This window comes from Pelodiscus sinensis, chromosome 1 (assembly GCF_049634645.1).
Source record: "Pelodiscus sinensis isolate JC-2024 chromosome 1, ASM4963464v1, whole genome shotgun sequence".
NCBI lineage: Eukaryota > Metazoa > Chordata > Testudines > Trionychidae > Pelodiscus > Pelodiscus sinensis.
The window spans coordinates 248,924,861-248,942,312 of NC_134711.1; the positions used below are offsets into that span (position 1 = coordinate 248,924,861).

Consider the following 17,452-nt stretch of genomic DNA (forward strand, 5'->3'; position numbering starts at 1 on the left):
AAGTGATCAGTGAGCGTTCTGAAAACTAAAGGAGAAGGCACAAGCCCTAGAGTGACTAGAATACACACACTACCACTCATGAAGTGTTGTAGGCATATCAGTCACAGCATATTAGAAAGAGAATACGGGTGAGGTTGTATCTTTTACTGGACCAACTTCTGTTGATGAGAGATGTAAGTTTTCAAGATACACTTGTAGATGGGTTCTGCATAGGGTTGCCAGATGGTTTAACAAAAAATTCCGAACACGTCTCCCACCCCCAAAAAAACACAGGGAAAAAACTGAGCAAAAAAAAAAAGGAGGGGAGGGACCAAAGTTGGTGAGGGGCGGAAAGGGGGGAGAAAGAGGTGCTGCGTCATTAAATAACCCCGCACTCCTCACTCCTCCACCAGACGTAGCAGGGAAAAACTGTCCCCAACGGGCTTCCGTCGAAGGGAAACAGGAAGTACCAGACATTTCACATATTCAGTATTTTCTGGGTTTTTTACCGGACGTGAGACCTGAATAAAGGACAGTCGGGTGAAAACTGGACACCTGGCAACCCTAGCTCTGTGTAGCTCAAAAGCCCATGTTTCTCAATAAAAGTTATTTCCTCACCCACTTTTTCCGTTTTATTATACACATTTTCAATTAATACCTTTCTCTATTATATTGAAGCACCGAAGTCATGAACATGGACTACTGAAAGTACTATTTTCACATAACATCTATCACCATCTCATTTAGTTGAATAATCTGCAAAGCATTTTAAAATAAAAATAGCCCAATGTCTATGACTCTGTAACGCTGAAATGCTGGCTCTTCCCTCTGGGCAGTGCTGTTGCCTCCCTGGCTATTCCCTCTGGGCGGTGCTGTTGCCTGAGTCACGTCCTTTGCCTCCCACCATGGTGCTTGGTTGACTTCTGCGCTGCGCAGCCGGGCTACCATGGGGAAGCAAGTGGCACAAGCGGCCGTTTGGGTGCCGCGGTCCCCATTCAGCATGGGGTTGCTGCATGGGGAGCGTGGGGCCCAAACGGCTGCTTGCGCCGTTTGCTCCCCCGCGGTGGCCCAGCTGAGCGGCGCAGAAGTCAGTCAAGCGCCATGGTGGGAGGCGAAGGCGGGATGGGGTGGTGATGTACATGGCCGGGGGCGGGGCCCAGCCATGTACATCACCGCCCCACCCCCCTTCGCCTCCCGCCATGGAGAGAGAGGGAGAGAGAGAGAAGAAAATCCCATCTTATGACGGGCTAATTGGCTAGTTTTAAAATAAACACTGATTCTTAAGTACAGAGCCTTTTGCCACACACCAATTTAAGACACATAGATTCTTTTGAAAGTAATATGAAAAAATCTTCTTTCGGGAATTTTTATTTGGTTAAAGATTAAACTAAATTATAGTCTTGGTAAAGTCCCACCTACATAACTTATAGGGGCTTTTTGTTTCTAGTTAATCTTTTTTAAAACAAATTTTAAAAGAAGCAAAAAGACACCTCAAAAAGATAGGTGTTTTCACTTCCTCTAAAAACTCAGGTAATGAATCAACGTCAGAGGAAGAAAATAATACTTCAAGCACGAGAGGGGAAAAAAATCACCACTCCATAAAAGGGCAGGCTCATGTAATTACTCTTAAAAACAATGTGCAAAGGGGAACTTTCAGAGTTACTCTACATTGCCACGTACAATTACTGCACAGAGGATCTAAAAAGCCACTGATATGTAAGTACTGAAAAATTATTTGTTGTTGTCATTGAAAGACAACAAACAATTCCAGAAAGTTAATATATACTTGCAATAGATTGAATTTTCTCATGTGGGTGGATGGATATATTCTTTCTGGGTGGGAGAGAGAAATATCATCAGGAGAAATTCTATGCTACTAGGAAAGTTTGCTAAAGCAAGTTACAACAAAGACTATCTATATGTTTTTAATCCTGGTGCCAATTCATCTTTGGGTCCAACAATTAACAGGTTGAATTAATGTTTTATTTACAATATAGCCTTTTGAAAAACAAAATGCAAAAATTCACTGCTGCCTAAAGATAGCCAGTTTTTGCAAAAATAATGTGATTTAAACTATAGCAATATAGAGACAATTAATATGGAAGAAAATATTTTTAGTAAATATTTCAATGTTTATTAATCAAAGACTTCATATTTCTAAGTCAATTAAGCTGGTTAGACACTAACAGTTTGAGAGTTTCTAAAAGCATACATACTACAGCAGCAAAGAGCTTGTAGTAAATGTTTCTAGGCTATGAGTCTCAGAGGGGTAGCCGTATAAGTCTGTAACTGAAAAGACTTAAAAAACCAACAAATGATCCTGCAGCACCTTAGAGACTAACAAAAATGTACATTCTTGTTAGTCTCTAAGGTGCTGTAGGACCATGTTTTGGTTTTTAAAGTTTTTTCTAGGCTATGAAACAGTCTTTAGGCTATTCTCAGCCCAACTGTTTCTCAATCTTGACTCAACTCATGCTTTAAAACAGTAATTAGAATTTGCCATGGTACTTGTAATAATTTCTCCTTCATCTTTTGACATGTATTGTCTCTTCAAAGCTTTTTCTGTATAGTTACTCCTTTTTCCAACATACAATTATGCCCAAGTATCTTTATTAACTGAAGTTAATGCAATCTTATTGGCTATTTGAATTTTAAAAGTCTCGCCTACTTAAAAAGACCTGATAACATTTTATACTGAAGTAAAACATAAAAAAATACCTCTTTTCACATTAAGCAACTCTGAATTCTCATTTAACTTTCCGAACAAAATAAAGACAATGCACAAATCTTTGAACACAGAGCAAAAAGGTTACAAAGATGAACTTTTGTTAGTTATATGTATTATTAACCGAACAGTTCATGTTTCTAGCACTTGAATAGAGACACTGAATAGCACCCTTTGAATACAGAGACAGAAAATGTCTCCATAATTGTTCTTGAACAGACAGTCATTATAGCTATGTAGCTTTTAAGAAATAAAACTGATTAAAGAGAAACAGCACCAGGACAGGTTACACATCAATAAGAAACATTTATTAGTTATAAGGGAGCATGTAATATCACCAATATTTCTAGGTTATGAAAGTGCTAAACTACAAGTTGCAGTTTGAAATGTTACTTGACATTGTGTCATTTTAAATGTTTCAGAGTTCTTCTACTGCTACATTTTTTTATTCTTTCCTTATTCAGTTTAGAAATTTTAAGCAACTAAGTGAAAGGACTTTAATTGTCTCAACATTAGTTTGGTCTATGCACTAAATCATACCTACCAACTACAGATGTCACACTAGTGAGTCTCACGTTTTCATAACCCACAAAGACCACATGCGGAGAGAGAAATTCATTAAGTGGACACCTTCTCTCCCATTCAGCCAGGCAATACTTACTCTTATTCAGAAATACATAGCATCACTATGAAAACTATGCTTATTTACATGCAAAATATTACAGAACTGTTTAATATATTTTTAAAGCTATAATCCAACATTAAAAAAATCCAACATTAAAAAACCCAACATTAAAAAAATCTCAAAAAGGTAGACATGTTACTCTGTAACTTTAAAAACAACAAGCAGTCCTGTTAGTCTCTAAAGTGCCACAGGACTAGTCATTGTTTTTAATCCAACATAATCACTGAAAACAAGGCACACCAGAACAATATAACAAGCTAGCTCTTTGTGTGCCAATAAATGATCCACCAGTTTTGAAGCTTCTGTTACACCACACAACAAAGTTTCTATGCCTTTAATGTCCTCTGTTCCCACTAGTAGAGGCATTTTCCTGCAACAACAAAATTGGATAAGTGTCTGAGAAACCACCTGGGCTTGTGCTCTTTCTCTCTTACTCACACTTTCTCTCTCAACCCTCTCTTACAACAATGCCAGGGCTTTTGAGACTTATTTAAATCTTTTATGTACTAGTGGTTTAAAAGTTACCTTTGGAAGCTGAAATGAAATATATTTCTTTTCCAATGTGTTTCTGTCCATCACTCTCACTTATCATTGTAAAGTGCTAAAAGGCCGCAAGCCTTTCTGCAGCCCCACAATCTGTTTTGAAATCTTGTGCATTTTACCAAGTGGCTAATGCACACCAGTCTTTCTTCTAAAATAAGCACATTATACCTTAAACATTCTATTGAAGCAGTTCTCAAACTTTAGCAAACTGAGGACCCCAATTTTGATTTAGACATTTTTGGGGACCCTCTTGCCCTGCTTTTTCAACAAGGCTCTGCCCCCATGCCATCCCCATTCCTTCTGTGTCTTGCTCTCCCACACCCTCACTCACTTTTACCAGACTGAAGAAGTGGGTTGGAGTGCAGGCTCTGGTATGGGGATCATGGGTTTGCGTGCAGGAGGGAGCTCCAGGTTTGGGCACAGTGTTGGGGGGAATGCAAGCTCCCAGGAGGGAGTTTGGGTGCATAAGAGAACTCTGGGCTGATACAGGGATTTGGGGTTCAGGATCCCAGTGGTACTTACTGTGGCTCTCAGCAAGTGGCCAACAGGTCCCCATGTGCATGGGCGGCTAGTGAGACTCTGAGCACTTTCCTTGAGCATCAAGGTACCACCTCCACAGTATCCACTGGTCATGGTTCTTGGCCAATGGGAGCTGCCAGAGCTAGCAGTTGGGCAGTGTCAGTGCACAAAGCCTCCAAGGCTACCCATGTGCCTATAGGCCAGAGGGACCTGGTTCCAAGAGTTGCACAGAAGTGGGGCAGGTGGAGAGAGCCTGCCTAGGAGAGAGGGGGAGGAGATGATCATTGGGGCCCCGTGAACCCCCAGGGGTCTACAGACTCCAGTTTGAGAAAAGCTGTTCTATTGCACTCATTTAGCATGCAATTTTCAAATATTCATAACTTTGTTAAAACTAATATATTTTGATAATAAAAAATGGCAAATCAGAACAAGATGGCCGAGGCGAAAGGAAAATTTAAACTGGGATTATACAGGATGCCACTGAGTTACATTCAAGGGTGAAAGTAACTTAAAATTTCTTACAGGTACTGTCCTATTACAACCTGGATTCCTACTAGCTCTTTAAATAGCTCCCTGCTGGCTTTTGCTGAAGCTCAGCCAGCTCTTGTTGGAGCTGTGCATCAGGGCACTTACTTTCACCTCTGGTTATACTGTTTCTTCTATTGTCTCTTAACATTCAAATTATGCACAATGTACAACTTGTCAAACTGAAGTGTGATGTTAGAGTCCCTTAGTCTAGGTCAGGGAAGGAAGGAAGAAAAGAAATCCATCATGTTGACAAACGTTAAATATACTCAAACCTTTCATATGTAGTGCTAAGACTGCCACCAGATCACTAAACTTTTCTTGCAACTTAGATCACACTCGGAAGAAACAGACAAATTCGAAAAATTCATAAGGATAAGAGCAACATACTAGAATAATTACAACAAACAAACAAAAATCCCACAGGACTGCAGTGTTTACACTCTTTATTGAAAAAGATCTCTTGACAAATCTCAATCCACAGATCACAGGAGTCAAGCCAGCAGAGAATTTGGTGGCTAGACTCTCTTCCCTCCTCTCACCGTCCTTTTGTTCTCTTTTTAACCAACTATAAAATAAATTATCATTCGTTGCCTTGTTTTGAAGAAATATTAGAATAAATAAGCCAATCTTATTTCTACACAGCAATTGTCCATCACTATTATAATACTTGCTCTCTTACAAACAATACAAATTATAACAACAAAAAGATATACAAATCACGACAGCCCCACACATCCATGGATATCTGCTTTATATCCCTGGATGTCAATGTGAATATCCATATCTCATTTTTGTGAATACAGATGTGGATACAAATTTTGTATCCATGCAGGGCTCTATAGATTACTCCAATTTATGGATAATGTTTTATGTGAAGTTGTAGATATTTATACATGCCATACCTTAGTGACAATATAATAGGTTTTTTTCATTCATACATCCTATGACAATATCAAAAGGAGAAAACAAAAAGAGAAAAAAAAAATCAGTCAGCTAGGCCAGTATGGAGGAGAAAGAATTGCATCTCTTATATGCAGTTCAAATGTCTACAATCTAAGGCCCCAATTTTGCAAATACTTATGCACATATTTAATTTTATGCACATGAACAGTTCCATTGAATTTACTGGGACTACATGCTTGTGTAAAGTTAATCATTTGAATAAATGTTTGCAGGATCAGGGATTTTGAATTATAAACTTCTTAAGGCGGAAGTCATGGCTTGTTTATATAGAAACAGCACAGTGGGGATCTTAACCTGGCCAAAACCCCTGGGTGACACCACAGAAATATAAAACAAAACATGATATTATCATTTAGTAACAACAAGTATCTAATTCAATGAAATAGTTGTGCCATTATTTAAAAATGGGAAGCAGGACAACCTGGGTCATAGGCTGGAGAACTTGACATAAATCCTGGGCAAAATAATAGAAATTCTCATATGACATTCAATTAATAATGAATTGAAGGATATTAATATAATTATTGCCAGTCAACATGGCTTTATGGAAAATAATTCTGCACAGATGTAATATTTCATAAGCCATGTCTACATTACAGGTGCAATGGCAGCTTTACTTTGGCACTGTAGTGCCACAGTGTGGATACTTCCTATGGTGAAAGAAGGAATTTCCATCACTGTACGTAATTCTTGCATTCTTTCCATGACCTAACCCAGACTACGCTGGGAGCTAGATCGGCTTACACCTCAGAATAACATAGCTCTGTCAGTCTAAATCCAAGAGCAGACCAGGCCTTATGTTTCTATAAAACATCTTAGTACAGCATAGCATTTTAATTAAAATAGGAACGCTATAGTCAAACACAAAGTTATTGTGATCAATAAAGGGGTAAGTAGTATAATTCTATAATCCATATTATATAAAGGTTGTAATACATTATTAAATGTTCTTTTCTGGCCTTAAAAATCTATTAATCTATTATTAAATGTGATCAGAGTATTTGCAGCCCACAGTGCACCCATACATACCCATTCTTTTACATTGTCTCATTCAAACAGAATTAAAAATCAAAGTAGCCATATCACTATAACTTCCAGTGGCATGAAATATCCATTTTGTAGTCTAGGAATTGGGGCAGTGCTTTCTAAAGTGGTACAATTAAGAGTTATGCTTTTCAAACTTCTACATTATATTAACTTGATGAGTCAATCATGATTAAAAACTGAGAATCTACTATTCATACAGGTCTAATACTGACCTAGTCACATTTATCAGCCTAATATGCAGTGCAAGGAAGCAAACTATTGATATATCAAGAGCATAAGTGTTTGATGAAATTTGCAGATAGATTTCTTGATGTATCTTTGTAATAAGGAACAACACATTTTTTAAAATCACTGTGCATCTTTATTATCTCTAATTATCTATGATTAGGTATATGGAAAGGCAGTCATATGAGGAGAAATTAATAAGACTTTTAATCTTGGAAAAGATATGACTATGGGGGGAAATGATGGAGGTCTACAGAAATCATGGTGTGGAGAAAATTAATAAGGACAAGTTATTTACTTGTTCCCTTAACACAAAAACTGGGGGTCATCAAACAAAATTAACAGATAGCAAGTTTAAAACAAACAATAAGAAGTATTTCTTCACACATTGTATTTCTTCTACTTCAACGTATGCAACTCCTTGACAGAGGATGTTGCAAAGACCAGGAATTAAATAGGGGTAAAAAAAAAAGAACTAGATGCATTCATGGAGGATAGGCACATCAATGTGATTAGCCTCGGTTTGTTAGAATTTGGGAATGAGTGACAGGGAATGGATCATTTGATTAGTACCTCTTCTGTTCATTCCCTGAGGGATACCCCAGTATTGGTCACTGTCAGAAGACAGGATTTGGGCTAGATAGACCTTTGGTCTGATCCAATATGTTCGTTTTCTATTCTTATTATTATCTTGAAAAAATAACCACATAGAAGGTCTAATTCAAAACAGGTGACCTGAGAGGGACTTGTAGTTTAACAATATATTTAAGTAAAAGCATTCAAGTAGCAGTTCTTGGAGGCTGCCTAAAAGCATATTGTGATGTATGACAACGTTGTTGTGGTAAATCACCAATTCAGTGCATAGTGCTGACCTGAACCAATGGCTGAATGGGAACACAATGTAATTCTATCAAGGGCATGGAAGACAAGTTACTGCTTAATTAGGCTGAGGCTTGGAACACTGAAAAAGTGATCTTCTCCACTTTGAGTCAGGCAAGAGCACTATTAGACCACTATTGTCCTTTTCTACCACCTAGTGGATTGTCATAGAAGTTCGGGGGAAGGAGTCATGTATTTTAGTCACATAATGAGTTAAGCAATGATTACTGTTAAGAAACAAATAGAAGGCAGCTTGGCTCTCAAGGAACAGGGGGAAAACCACTCTTGGACTAACTGATTAAGTTAAGGATTTTATATATTCTTTTGCTGTGGGAAATGTCTAGTCTCTGATGGAGAGCTAAGGGAAACAGGGATACCATCTTGGGACGGTGAAGATGTGGCCAGAAAAGATCAAATACAAGAAAAGAACATAAGAAACACCAGTTTCCTGTACTTAAATGCTTTCAGAAGCACTCAGGATTCTTCTTTTTAATATGACTCTGAAGGCCTTTAACAGCAGTGGGAAACAATTAAAAGATCTAGCCTATATGATTTTACAAAGGAATAACACGTCACCAAGAGATATGAGAAGAAATAGGAAAGAAAACCAGAGCCATCCTCACAAAGACAGATGCACTATGAAATGGCCATATATAGTAGGGGTGAAGAAACTTTTTTGGGTCCCCAGATATCCCGAAATAGCTACCCCGCATCTTTTGAACGCATCCACTATTACAAAATATAGCAGATGCACTATTTTGGCATCCCTGTAAACCTCGTTCCATGAGCGATAAGGGATGTCTCAAAATAGTGCGTTATTTCAAAATTTGGCACTATGTAGAGCGCTAAATTTCAAAATAGCCTATTTCAAAATAGAATCGAAATAAGATATGCAATTTGTGTAGGGCAAACTGCACATCTTATTTCAAGCTAAGGGTGCAGTGTAGCTGTATCCTTACAGATTAACACAGCTACCCCTGTGAGACTAATGCCTGCAAGTTTGCTTTCATGAACATTAAATAATGGATATTACTTTATACCAAGTTTTCCTATTCAAAGTAAAGAAGTTACTGACAATAAATTGAAATTAGGCTCTCCTCTGAAAGCATGAAGAACTCATTGCTTCAAGTTTATCACTTGAAAAAAATTCAGCAATCCCAAAAAGAGTGCAAACTAAACCCCCAAAAACCTGTAGCCAAGTGTCTTAAGGTATAAAAATCCATTTCAGATTTAAATTCCAATGCAGCATGCAATATTCTGACCTCTGATATATGGCATGTATTCTATATACCGTCAAGAAAAAGGTGCCACTGCTTACCAGTAATATTTAGCAGTACCAATTGTCTGATCATTCTTTCTCTCACAGTCTTCTGTAATAGTACAGCTAGGACCTGATAGACTCTTCCAGATAATTTTTTCCAGAAATAAACTATCTTACTAAAACTCCATGACATTAAGGCACTATATGGAGATTTTTATAGCTTAATTTAAAATCTGAAATATGTGATCCACAAAACTACAGATTTATTCTTTATGAAGAACTTTAAAAACTGTTGTTACTCAAGCCAGAATGCAATAACCAGATAAATATTATGATACAGTGTGCTCTATACGTAAACTGAATGGTGACCAACTTGAAACAAATAAGACATTATGATCAGAGAGAGAGAGAAAGAATTGTTTAATTCTTCTGCATCTTAATAGAAAGAAACTAAGTTGCAAAGCTACTAATCTGTAACATCTTAGAAATGTGTTCTGATATTTTCTATATAATTTATTTATTCAGAAGCAGAACTCTGGAATGGTTTTTAAATGCTGTGTACTGAATAATACCTCAAAGGTTACACATAATACCACAAAGCACTTGCAACCCTTCCCAGCTTGGTACTGTCTGCAAACTTTATAAGGGTACTCTCTATGCCACTTTCTACATCACTAACGAACATATTGAACAGTATCAGACTAAGAACCAACCCCCATGGGACCCCACCTGATATGCCCTTATAGCATAACTGTGAAGATAGCCATTTCCAGAGAATAGTTTTCCAAACAGTTACGCACCCGCTCTAGAGTAGCTCCACATAGGATTGTATTTCTCTAGTTTGTTTATGATGGTCATACAAGCTAGTATCAACTGTCTTACTAAAATCAAGATAACCCCCATTTATGCACTTAAAGTACATTTGGTTATTAAATATGTAGACAACTTTTATAATGTATGCATTTGCCAACCTTTTTTAAGATCTACTATTTAAGAACAGTTACTCAAATAACTTAGGTTGGGTGTCACTGCTGTTGCCTACCTCTCTTCCCTCAACTGTCAGAAGTTTTTGTAAATAGGAACCAACGTCAGAAGTGATTATTGATCCTTCCCATGACACAAAGGGAGTCTGAGTCCAAGTTGGGAAGTCAATACAGGAGTCTCCAGTTCATCATCCTGAATTTAATAAACTAGACCAGTCTGCACCTCAGTCTTGAACAGTCTAGTCTGCCCAATGAGGTCACGTTGGGCACCAGCTGCAACAGATCTTGTGGAAGTTCCAACATCAGCAGCAGCACTGCTCCCCATCTCCCATAAATCAAATATCCTGTGGCAAAGGTATTCATAGGGCCCAGTCCTGAGTGGAAAGTGAGAGGCAAACTGCTGTCTTTCTGACTAATTTTCAAACCCTTCTGTTAATAATTTTTAGTATTATTAATAATAATAATAATAATTACAACAACAACAACATTATTAGCATTGAGAAAAGTGTGCTATGTACTTCATGGAAATGGAGACAGGCAAGGTTCTTGAAGCACTTTTAAATTATGTTCAGGCATGACACGTAGGTTATAGACTGGATAAAAGGGGGAAGGGAGAAGAAAGAAACAAGTTATAATAATCAGATCACACATGGTTAATGGGTAACGATGCATATTCACATAAAGATGGCTCCACTAGAGGTATTTTGTTTTTTAAATCTCACTATAGATTGAATCTCGCTAGTCCAACACTCTCTTCTCTGGCAACATTTATGGTCCAGCATAATTTTAGTTAGTTAGATATCGACTTATGGGTGTGGCCAAATTTCCAGCAGTCCTATAAAGTTTACAGACACCAGTCCTGGCTCCCAGTGTTCCATGCTGTTATTTGCTCTAATTTACCCTTAAATGTCTAGTAAGAGCCCAGTAAGCAGTGGAAGTGTTGATAATGCTACTATACAATATTGATCTCCCGTGATTCAGCAAATTCTCTGGTTCAGCATCGGTCAGGTCCCCAGGGTGCTGAACTAGAGAGGTTCAATCTGTAGCAATAGCATCAAAAAATGCAAATCAATTTTCTATTGATTTACACAATGAGACCTTTTTAAAAAAAACAGAGCTAAAACGTTTTGGAGAATTTCACTAATCATAGCAAAAGTACATATATCTTTGAAGGGTGGCAGTATCAGCAAGGTAGAAGAATTACTTTGTGAGGGTCATGTAAGTATCATTAGGTGGAATAAGAAACCCTTAAGAAAATTTAGCCTGCATTGCAGAAGAAGATTCTTGTAGAACAGCCTCTCAGAGGGTGCAGCAGGGTTTAACTCGAAATAAGTTACGCAAAGTGAGCTACATCAATTGTGTAGCTTCTTTCGAAATAGCTTATTTCAAAATTGGGAGCGTCTACATAGCACTTATTTTGAAATAGAGCACTCTTCCTCAGACTTCCCTTACTCCTCGTACAATGAGAATTACAAGAATCGGAGTAAAAAGTCCTCCACGTTGACATTATTTTGAAATAACTGCCTCTTGTGTAGACGCTAAGTTATTTCAAAATAACGCTAGTTATTTAAATATAATGTTGCTGTGTAGATGTACCCAGAGAGAATTGATGGAAGACCCATCTCTTTGAGCAAAGCACAAGAAAAGCATTCTAGGCCACATTTACATTTACAAAGTGATGAGCTGAATGATGGTATAGATCTTTTCCAGCTCTAATTTCGAGGTTCTATTAAATTACCTCTTATATGTATATACTCTGAAAATCAAGAGTTGCAGACTGAGTTCCAAGTGCCTGGTAGGTCAATCATCTCCCCTAATATTTTTAATAATATATTTTAAACAAGTCTGAATATGCTGTATTGCCATTTAATCAATGAATGTGATATATTATACCTAGATTACATGTCTGTTCCAAGAACCACTGAAGAGAGGCTTCATTGACAGGGTCAACACTTGAAATCAATTATATTTGGACTATTGTTACAGAAAACAACTTTTTTGTACTAGAATTAAGTGAGTTTGGAAGGTTCTGGTTCAATTACTATAGGCAATAAAAATGTTGAAAAGGCCTGGTCTCTATAAATTAAGTTCCAGTTACATGTTAAAATGTCATAAATTTCATATCATCATCAGAACCTCTTAATAAATTAAAAAGGAAGAAAAAACAAATAAAAACTACCTGAAATTCACAGAAACAATTTTTAAAAGATTTCTGTAGTTCTCTGATCTTTGGTGATTTCACATGACTGTTGTTTTATTTAAAAGTAAAATGACACAAAGGACTTCCCCGTCCCCAGGGTTTTTTAAAAGTTCCCTCTCTAACCTCAAAAATGTCTTATTGTCTACAAAATTCTAGTCTTCTAACCCAGGAATTCCCCAATTCATCCAAGTTTGTTTTCTGCATGTTTTTGTTTTCTTTTATCAAGAGAGCTGACCGTTTTTAAAACCAATTTAAAAAAAACCTATTTCATCATAATCAAGTTTCATTTCAGGTTTTTGTTGGCCTGCTGTAAGATCAGTTGGCTGCTGCTAGGAAGAAGAAGTTTGTCTGTATATATTACAAAATGCTCTATTTTGTTTTCCTGTTTTTTATAGAGCTATGACTTTTGCTACAGATGGATCAGTTGTGAAAATGGTCACCATCGTCACACCTTTTACAACTCTGCAGACAAACACCTGCGACTTGTATGAACATCAAAATACAGCAAGGATTTTACTGCCGGTGTTTTACATCTTTATTTTAATTTTTGGTGTGCTTGGAAATGGACTTGCCCTCCTTGTCATTTATAAAAACAGAAGAAAAATTAACTCTACCACCCTCTACTCCACAAATCTTGTGCTCTCAGACATTCTTTTTACTACTGCCCTGCCTACACGAATAATTTACTATGCATTAGGATTTCATTGGCCATTTGGAGAAATATTTTGCAGACTAACTGCTCTCATATTTTACATCAATACATATGCAGGTGTAAACTTTATGACTTGTTTGAGTATTGACAGGTTTATTGCTGTAGTCCACCCTTTCCGATACAACAAAATCAGAAGAATTGAAAATGCCAAGTATATTTGCATATTTGTCTGGTGTCTTGTATTTAGCCAAACACTTCCATTGCTTATACATTCCATGTCAAATGAGGAGACCGAAAGGACTACATGCATGGAATATCCAAACTTTGAAAAAATTGAGCATCTACCATGGATACTTCTTGGTGCCTGTTTAATAGGGTACATCATTCCTCTTGGAATTATACTATTTTGTTATTCACAAATTAGTTGCAAACTTTTTCAAACTGCTAAGGAAAACCCATTAACTGAAAAATCAGGGATAAACAAAAAGGCCATCAACACAATTATTTTTGTAATTGTTGCGTTTGTCATCTGTTTTACTCCATATCACATTGCAATTATCCAATACATGGTCAAGAAGCTTCAATATAATCCTTTGTGCGGTGAGCAGCAAACTTTTCAGAAGTCTCTCCATTACACTGTGTTTCTGATGAATTTTAACTGCTGCATGGATCCTTTCATCTATTTCTTTGCATGTAAAGGATACAAGAGGAGGATAATGAAAATACTGAAACGTCAAGTTAGTGTATCAGTTTCAAGTGCTGTTAGATCAGCTCATGAAGAAAGTTCACGTGAGATGGTAGAAACAAACATGACTATACTTCAAAAACCTTCAAATGGAAAGTTATAAACTGAAAATAAACATTCCAATAATGCAAGTTTTAAAAATACTAGGCCTGCAGTAAATACTATTTATGCTTCCTATGCAACAATTTAAGTAACAATTATTTCACCATCTCTTAGGAAACCACAGGTGATGCTGGACTTTTAAAAAATGGTCATATGAAAGCAAGAAATCTCAAAATTAGTATTTTCCATCCATGCTGAATCATTTTGATCTGGCTTCATGAATTTTCCAGGAGATTTCTGTCACTGACTATGTCCTACACCTTCCCTTTCCTGGATTTTAGGAAAACTTGATTCACACTATATACTAGTGATGTGAGAAAAGAACAAGCTAAAAAAAACAGCTAATAGCTCAGAGTGACTGAACGCCAACACATCTACAATGGGTAAACATCTGAATGAGCTACAATTTAAGCTCTCTTGACTATTATGGTGTGCTATGTGCAATGGACTAACAAAGCACAAAGGAAATAACTTTTGAAGGAAAATAAAATGTATATTTTTCATGGATAATTATAAATCTGTACTTTAGAACTTTTAGAAGGCAGGGTTGGATTACAGTACTCAAAATATGGATAGTTTATCTAAATGTGTCATGGATAACTTTGTGAGACTGCTTGTGAAAAAGTTTGTAAAATTTTGAATGTGTAAGTAAATTTAAAGAATAAAGAGAACATTGTTACCCACAATTATTCAAATGTCTTCAAGATTCCTGCTAAGGTCACAGGTTGCAATAAAATAACAATAAGATGAAAGATTCTAGAAATGGAAAGAAATGTTTATAGATGAAATCACCAAAATGTATTAAACGATTAATTTTAATGTCCTCTTCTTGGACACTGGTTATGTGGAAGGGTTCTAAATAGGAACAGTAGAAGAAGGAGCAAGTTTCACCATTGGGTTGCTGCTGCCCACACCATCTTCAAGGATGCACCACGACATGACAGGGCCTTCACTGTTCTGATCCAAACAAGAGAAAGCTTTAGTGGGAACAGATGGCACCACTATCAGAGGAGCTGGAACAATTTCACTAATATGGGTGCTGAAAGCCATTGAATCAAACTGTTAGCTCTATATATAATGGAAATCACTTCAACCCCCAGCGGTGCTGCATCCCTACTTCTAGCATTTATAATCTATGATAATATATGCTCACCTCCATCCTCCTCTTCCCCACCTCAGAACTGGCCAACTCATGAACACCTAAGATACCAGTCTTTGGTTCTGGCCATCATACCTTTCCTACTATATCATGTTTTTCCCACCTTACTTTCCCTTTTTTTAAAATTTCTTGTCTTTTGTCTAATGAGACTGGCTCAAGCACAGCAACACAATTTTGAAACTCTGACACTCTGTGAACAAGAAAGGCAAACTAAAAACAACACCTTGAACATCCCAGTGCTGGTAAGATTGCCAGATCTCAGAGTGGCAATAAGACCATGTGCTGTGTGTTTCCTCAGCTGCGATGTTGCAATTGAAAGTCATTACCAGAGAGAAAAGCTACATTTTTTTTATCTATACAATTCTTTATCTCCTTGTGTATGTGTGTTCACCATGTTTTCCCTTAAAGCAATCAGGACCATATCTGAACAACATAGCAGCAGCTCAAGGATCAACTAAGTAACTTTTTGCTCATTTCCTCAGAAAAAAGTGCAGCTAATACAATCTTTAATGCTATCGAAAAGATGATCAAGCAAAGATTTCCAACAGCTGAGATTTCCAAAAGACACTAAACAGCTGACGGGAATTGAAACAAGGAAAACTGTTACAAAGAAAGACTTACTTCATTGCTTAAGTTGTAAATGCTTTCACTGTTTTTTTCCCTGTCCTTTTATTAAAAAGTTAAAAAACATGATTAATGGTAATTGTTAAAATGTCAGTAAAGTCAGCAAAAACTTGTCACAAAACCGCATTTAAATGTTTAATGTTGTAACAGGAAACATGGGTTTTATTAACATCTTATACCTGATGGCTGTAAGGCCCACCATTACCACTACAGATTCCATAATCTAATGTCTATTTTTCTACTTATGGCATGAATTTGGTCTAATTTTAGAGTGCAAGACTCTTAGAACAAGGCATCATATATATAGTAGCTCAATGTCTGTGACCCTGTAACACTGAAACGCTGGCTGTTCGCTCTGGGCGGTGCTGTTGCCTCCTGCCGTGCCACTCAGCTGGGCCGCTGTGCAGGAGCAAGCAGCGCAAGTGGCCGTTTGGGGTCCACGCTCCCCATGCAGCATGGGGGTGACTTGGAGAAAAATATTTCAGTGTGTTCTATTTAGATTCTTCTCTACCACCCACCCATCACAGTATTGTTTGAATATGCCCCAACAAACTTAGAAATAAGATACAGCTAAAGAGGTGGATGAGAATTCTTCCTCTCCTACCCAAGAGGTTGCTAGAATATGTGTGTGCGTGCGTGTGTGTGTGTGTGTGTGTGTGAGTGCGCGCGCGCGCGCGCAAGAGCTTCTCCTCTTCCTCTTTTCTTGCTTGTTACAGATGTTGTGGAAGAACTGAACTTTGTACTCATTTTGAAGGCAGTAAGGTTTGTGGTCATCCTTACCTCCTCCTTAATCTTGGGCCATATGCCAAGAAAGCTGTTTCCCACTCTCTCAAGAACTATTTATTGGTAGTTTCTTCTTTCCTATATATAGTGCATATTTCTGGAAGGAAGTTGTGTTTCATTAGCAAGAGGCACCACTCTTTTAAGTGATTCGGTTAAAAAGGTCTGGAGAATTTTTAAGTTTTCCTAATGTCCTATGGGGATCAATGTAACAAGCAGAACACAAGGGTGCCATATTCTTAGCAGCAATTGCTAAGGAGGAGGGCTGTTATGTTTTGGATTAGGTAAGGCTTTAACAGTAGCATACTAATTCCTTCACACAATGTACTGTAGTAGAGGTTGAACCTCCGAAATCCAGGACTCTCTGGTCCTGCAACATCCATGGTTCAGCAGGACCATGGATGTTGCAGGATCAGAGAACCCAGGCACCTGGGAGTGCGAACCAGCTGGGAAGCCTGTCCCCGGGGAGCCCCAGTTGGGTGGGACAGCAGAGAGACCAGCAAGCCCCGTCCCAGGGAGCCCTGTCCAGGCAGAACAGAAGCAGGGCAACCAGCAACAAAAGTGGGGCAGCTGTTAACCCCCATCCCCAGCGATACCCAGCAGAGTACAGCAAAAGCGGGGCAGCCAGCAAACGCTGTCCCCAGGAATCTCCAGCGGAGGATGGCAGTAGTGGGGCAGCTGATCCCAGGGATGCTTGGTCCAGTGGGGGAGGGGAGTAGGACCTCCGCGGTTGGGGAGCTCTGTCCCAGGGGAGTCCCAGCATGCTGGAGCCCAAGTCCAAGTCCTGCAGGCTGGATCCCAGTAGCAATGGGGCCAGAGCGGAGCCAGCTGCAAGGAGGGGGAGCATCCTAGG

At 38.1% G+C, this 17,452-nt stretch overlaps 2 protein-coding genes across 3 annotated transcripts in view; one reads left to right on the top strand and one right to left on the bottom strand.

Annotated features, from left to right (window-relative positions):
- The window catches only part of UBAC2 (UBA domain containing 2), a 168,331-nt gene that overhangs the window by 85,049 nt on the left and 65,830 nt on the right, over positions 1–17,452 (bottom strand). The window lies entirely within an intron of this gene.
- Positions 1,565–16,975, top strand: LOC102448388 (G-protein coupled receptor 183-like). Of its 2 annotated transcripts, XM_025180870.2 has the most exons (3): positions 1,631–1,695; positions 6,542–6,621; positions 12,933–16,975. In XM_025180870.2, exon 3 carries the CDS (start codon positions 12,937–12,939, stop codon positions 14,035–14,037), a length of 1,101 nt encoding a protein of 366 aa, XP_025036655.2. In that variant the 5' UTR covers positions 1,631–1,695; positions 6,542–6,621; positions 12,933–12,936; the 3' UTR covers positions 14,038–16,975. The 2 variants fall into 2 exon arrangements, with proteins under 2 accessions (XP_006115446.2, XP_025036655.2); XM_006115384.4 differs by lacking the exon at positions 6,542–6,621 and having other exon boundaries at positions 1,565–1,695.

Excerpts from the sequence above, each read along its gene's own strand:
- LOC102448388 (XM_006115384.4), top strand. The coding sequence starts at position 12,937 with ATGACTTTTGCTACAGATGGATCAGTTGTGAAAATGGTCACCATCGTC.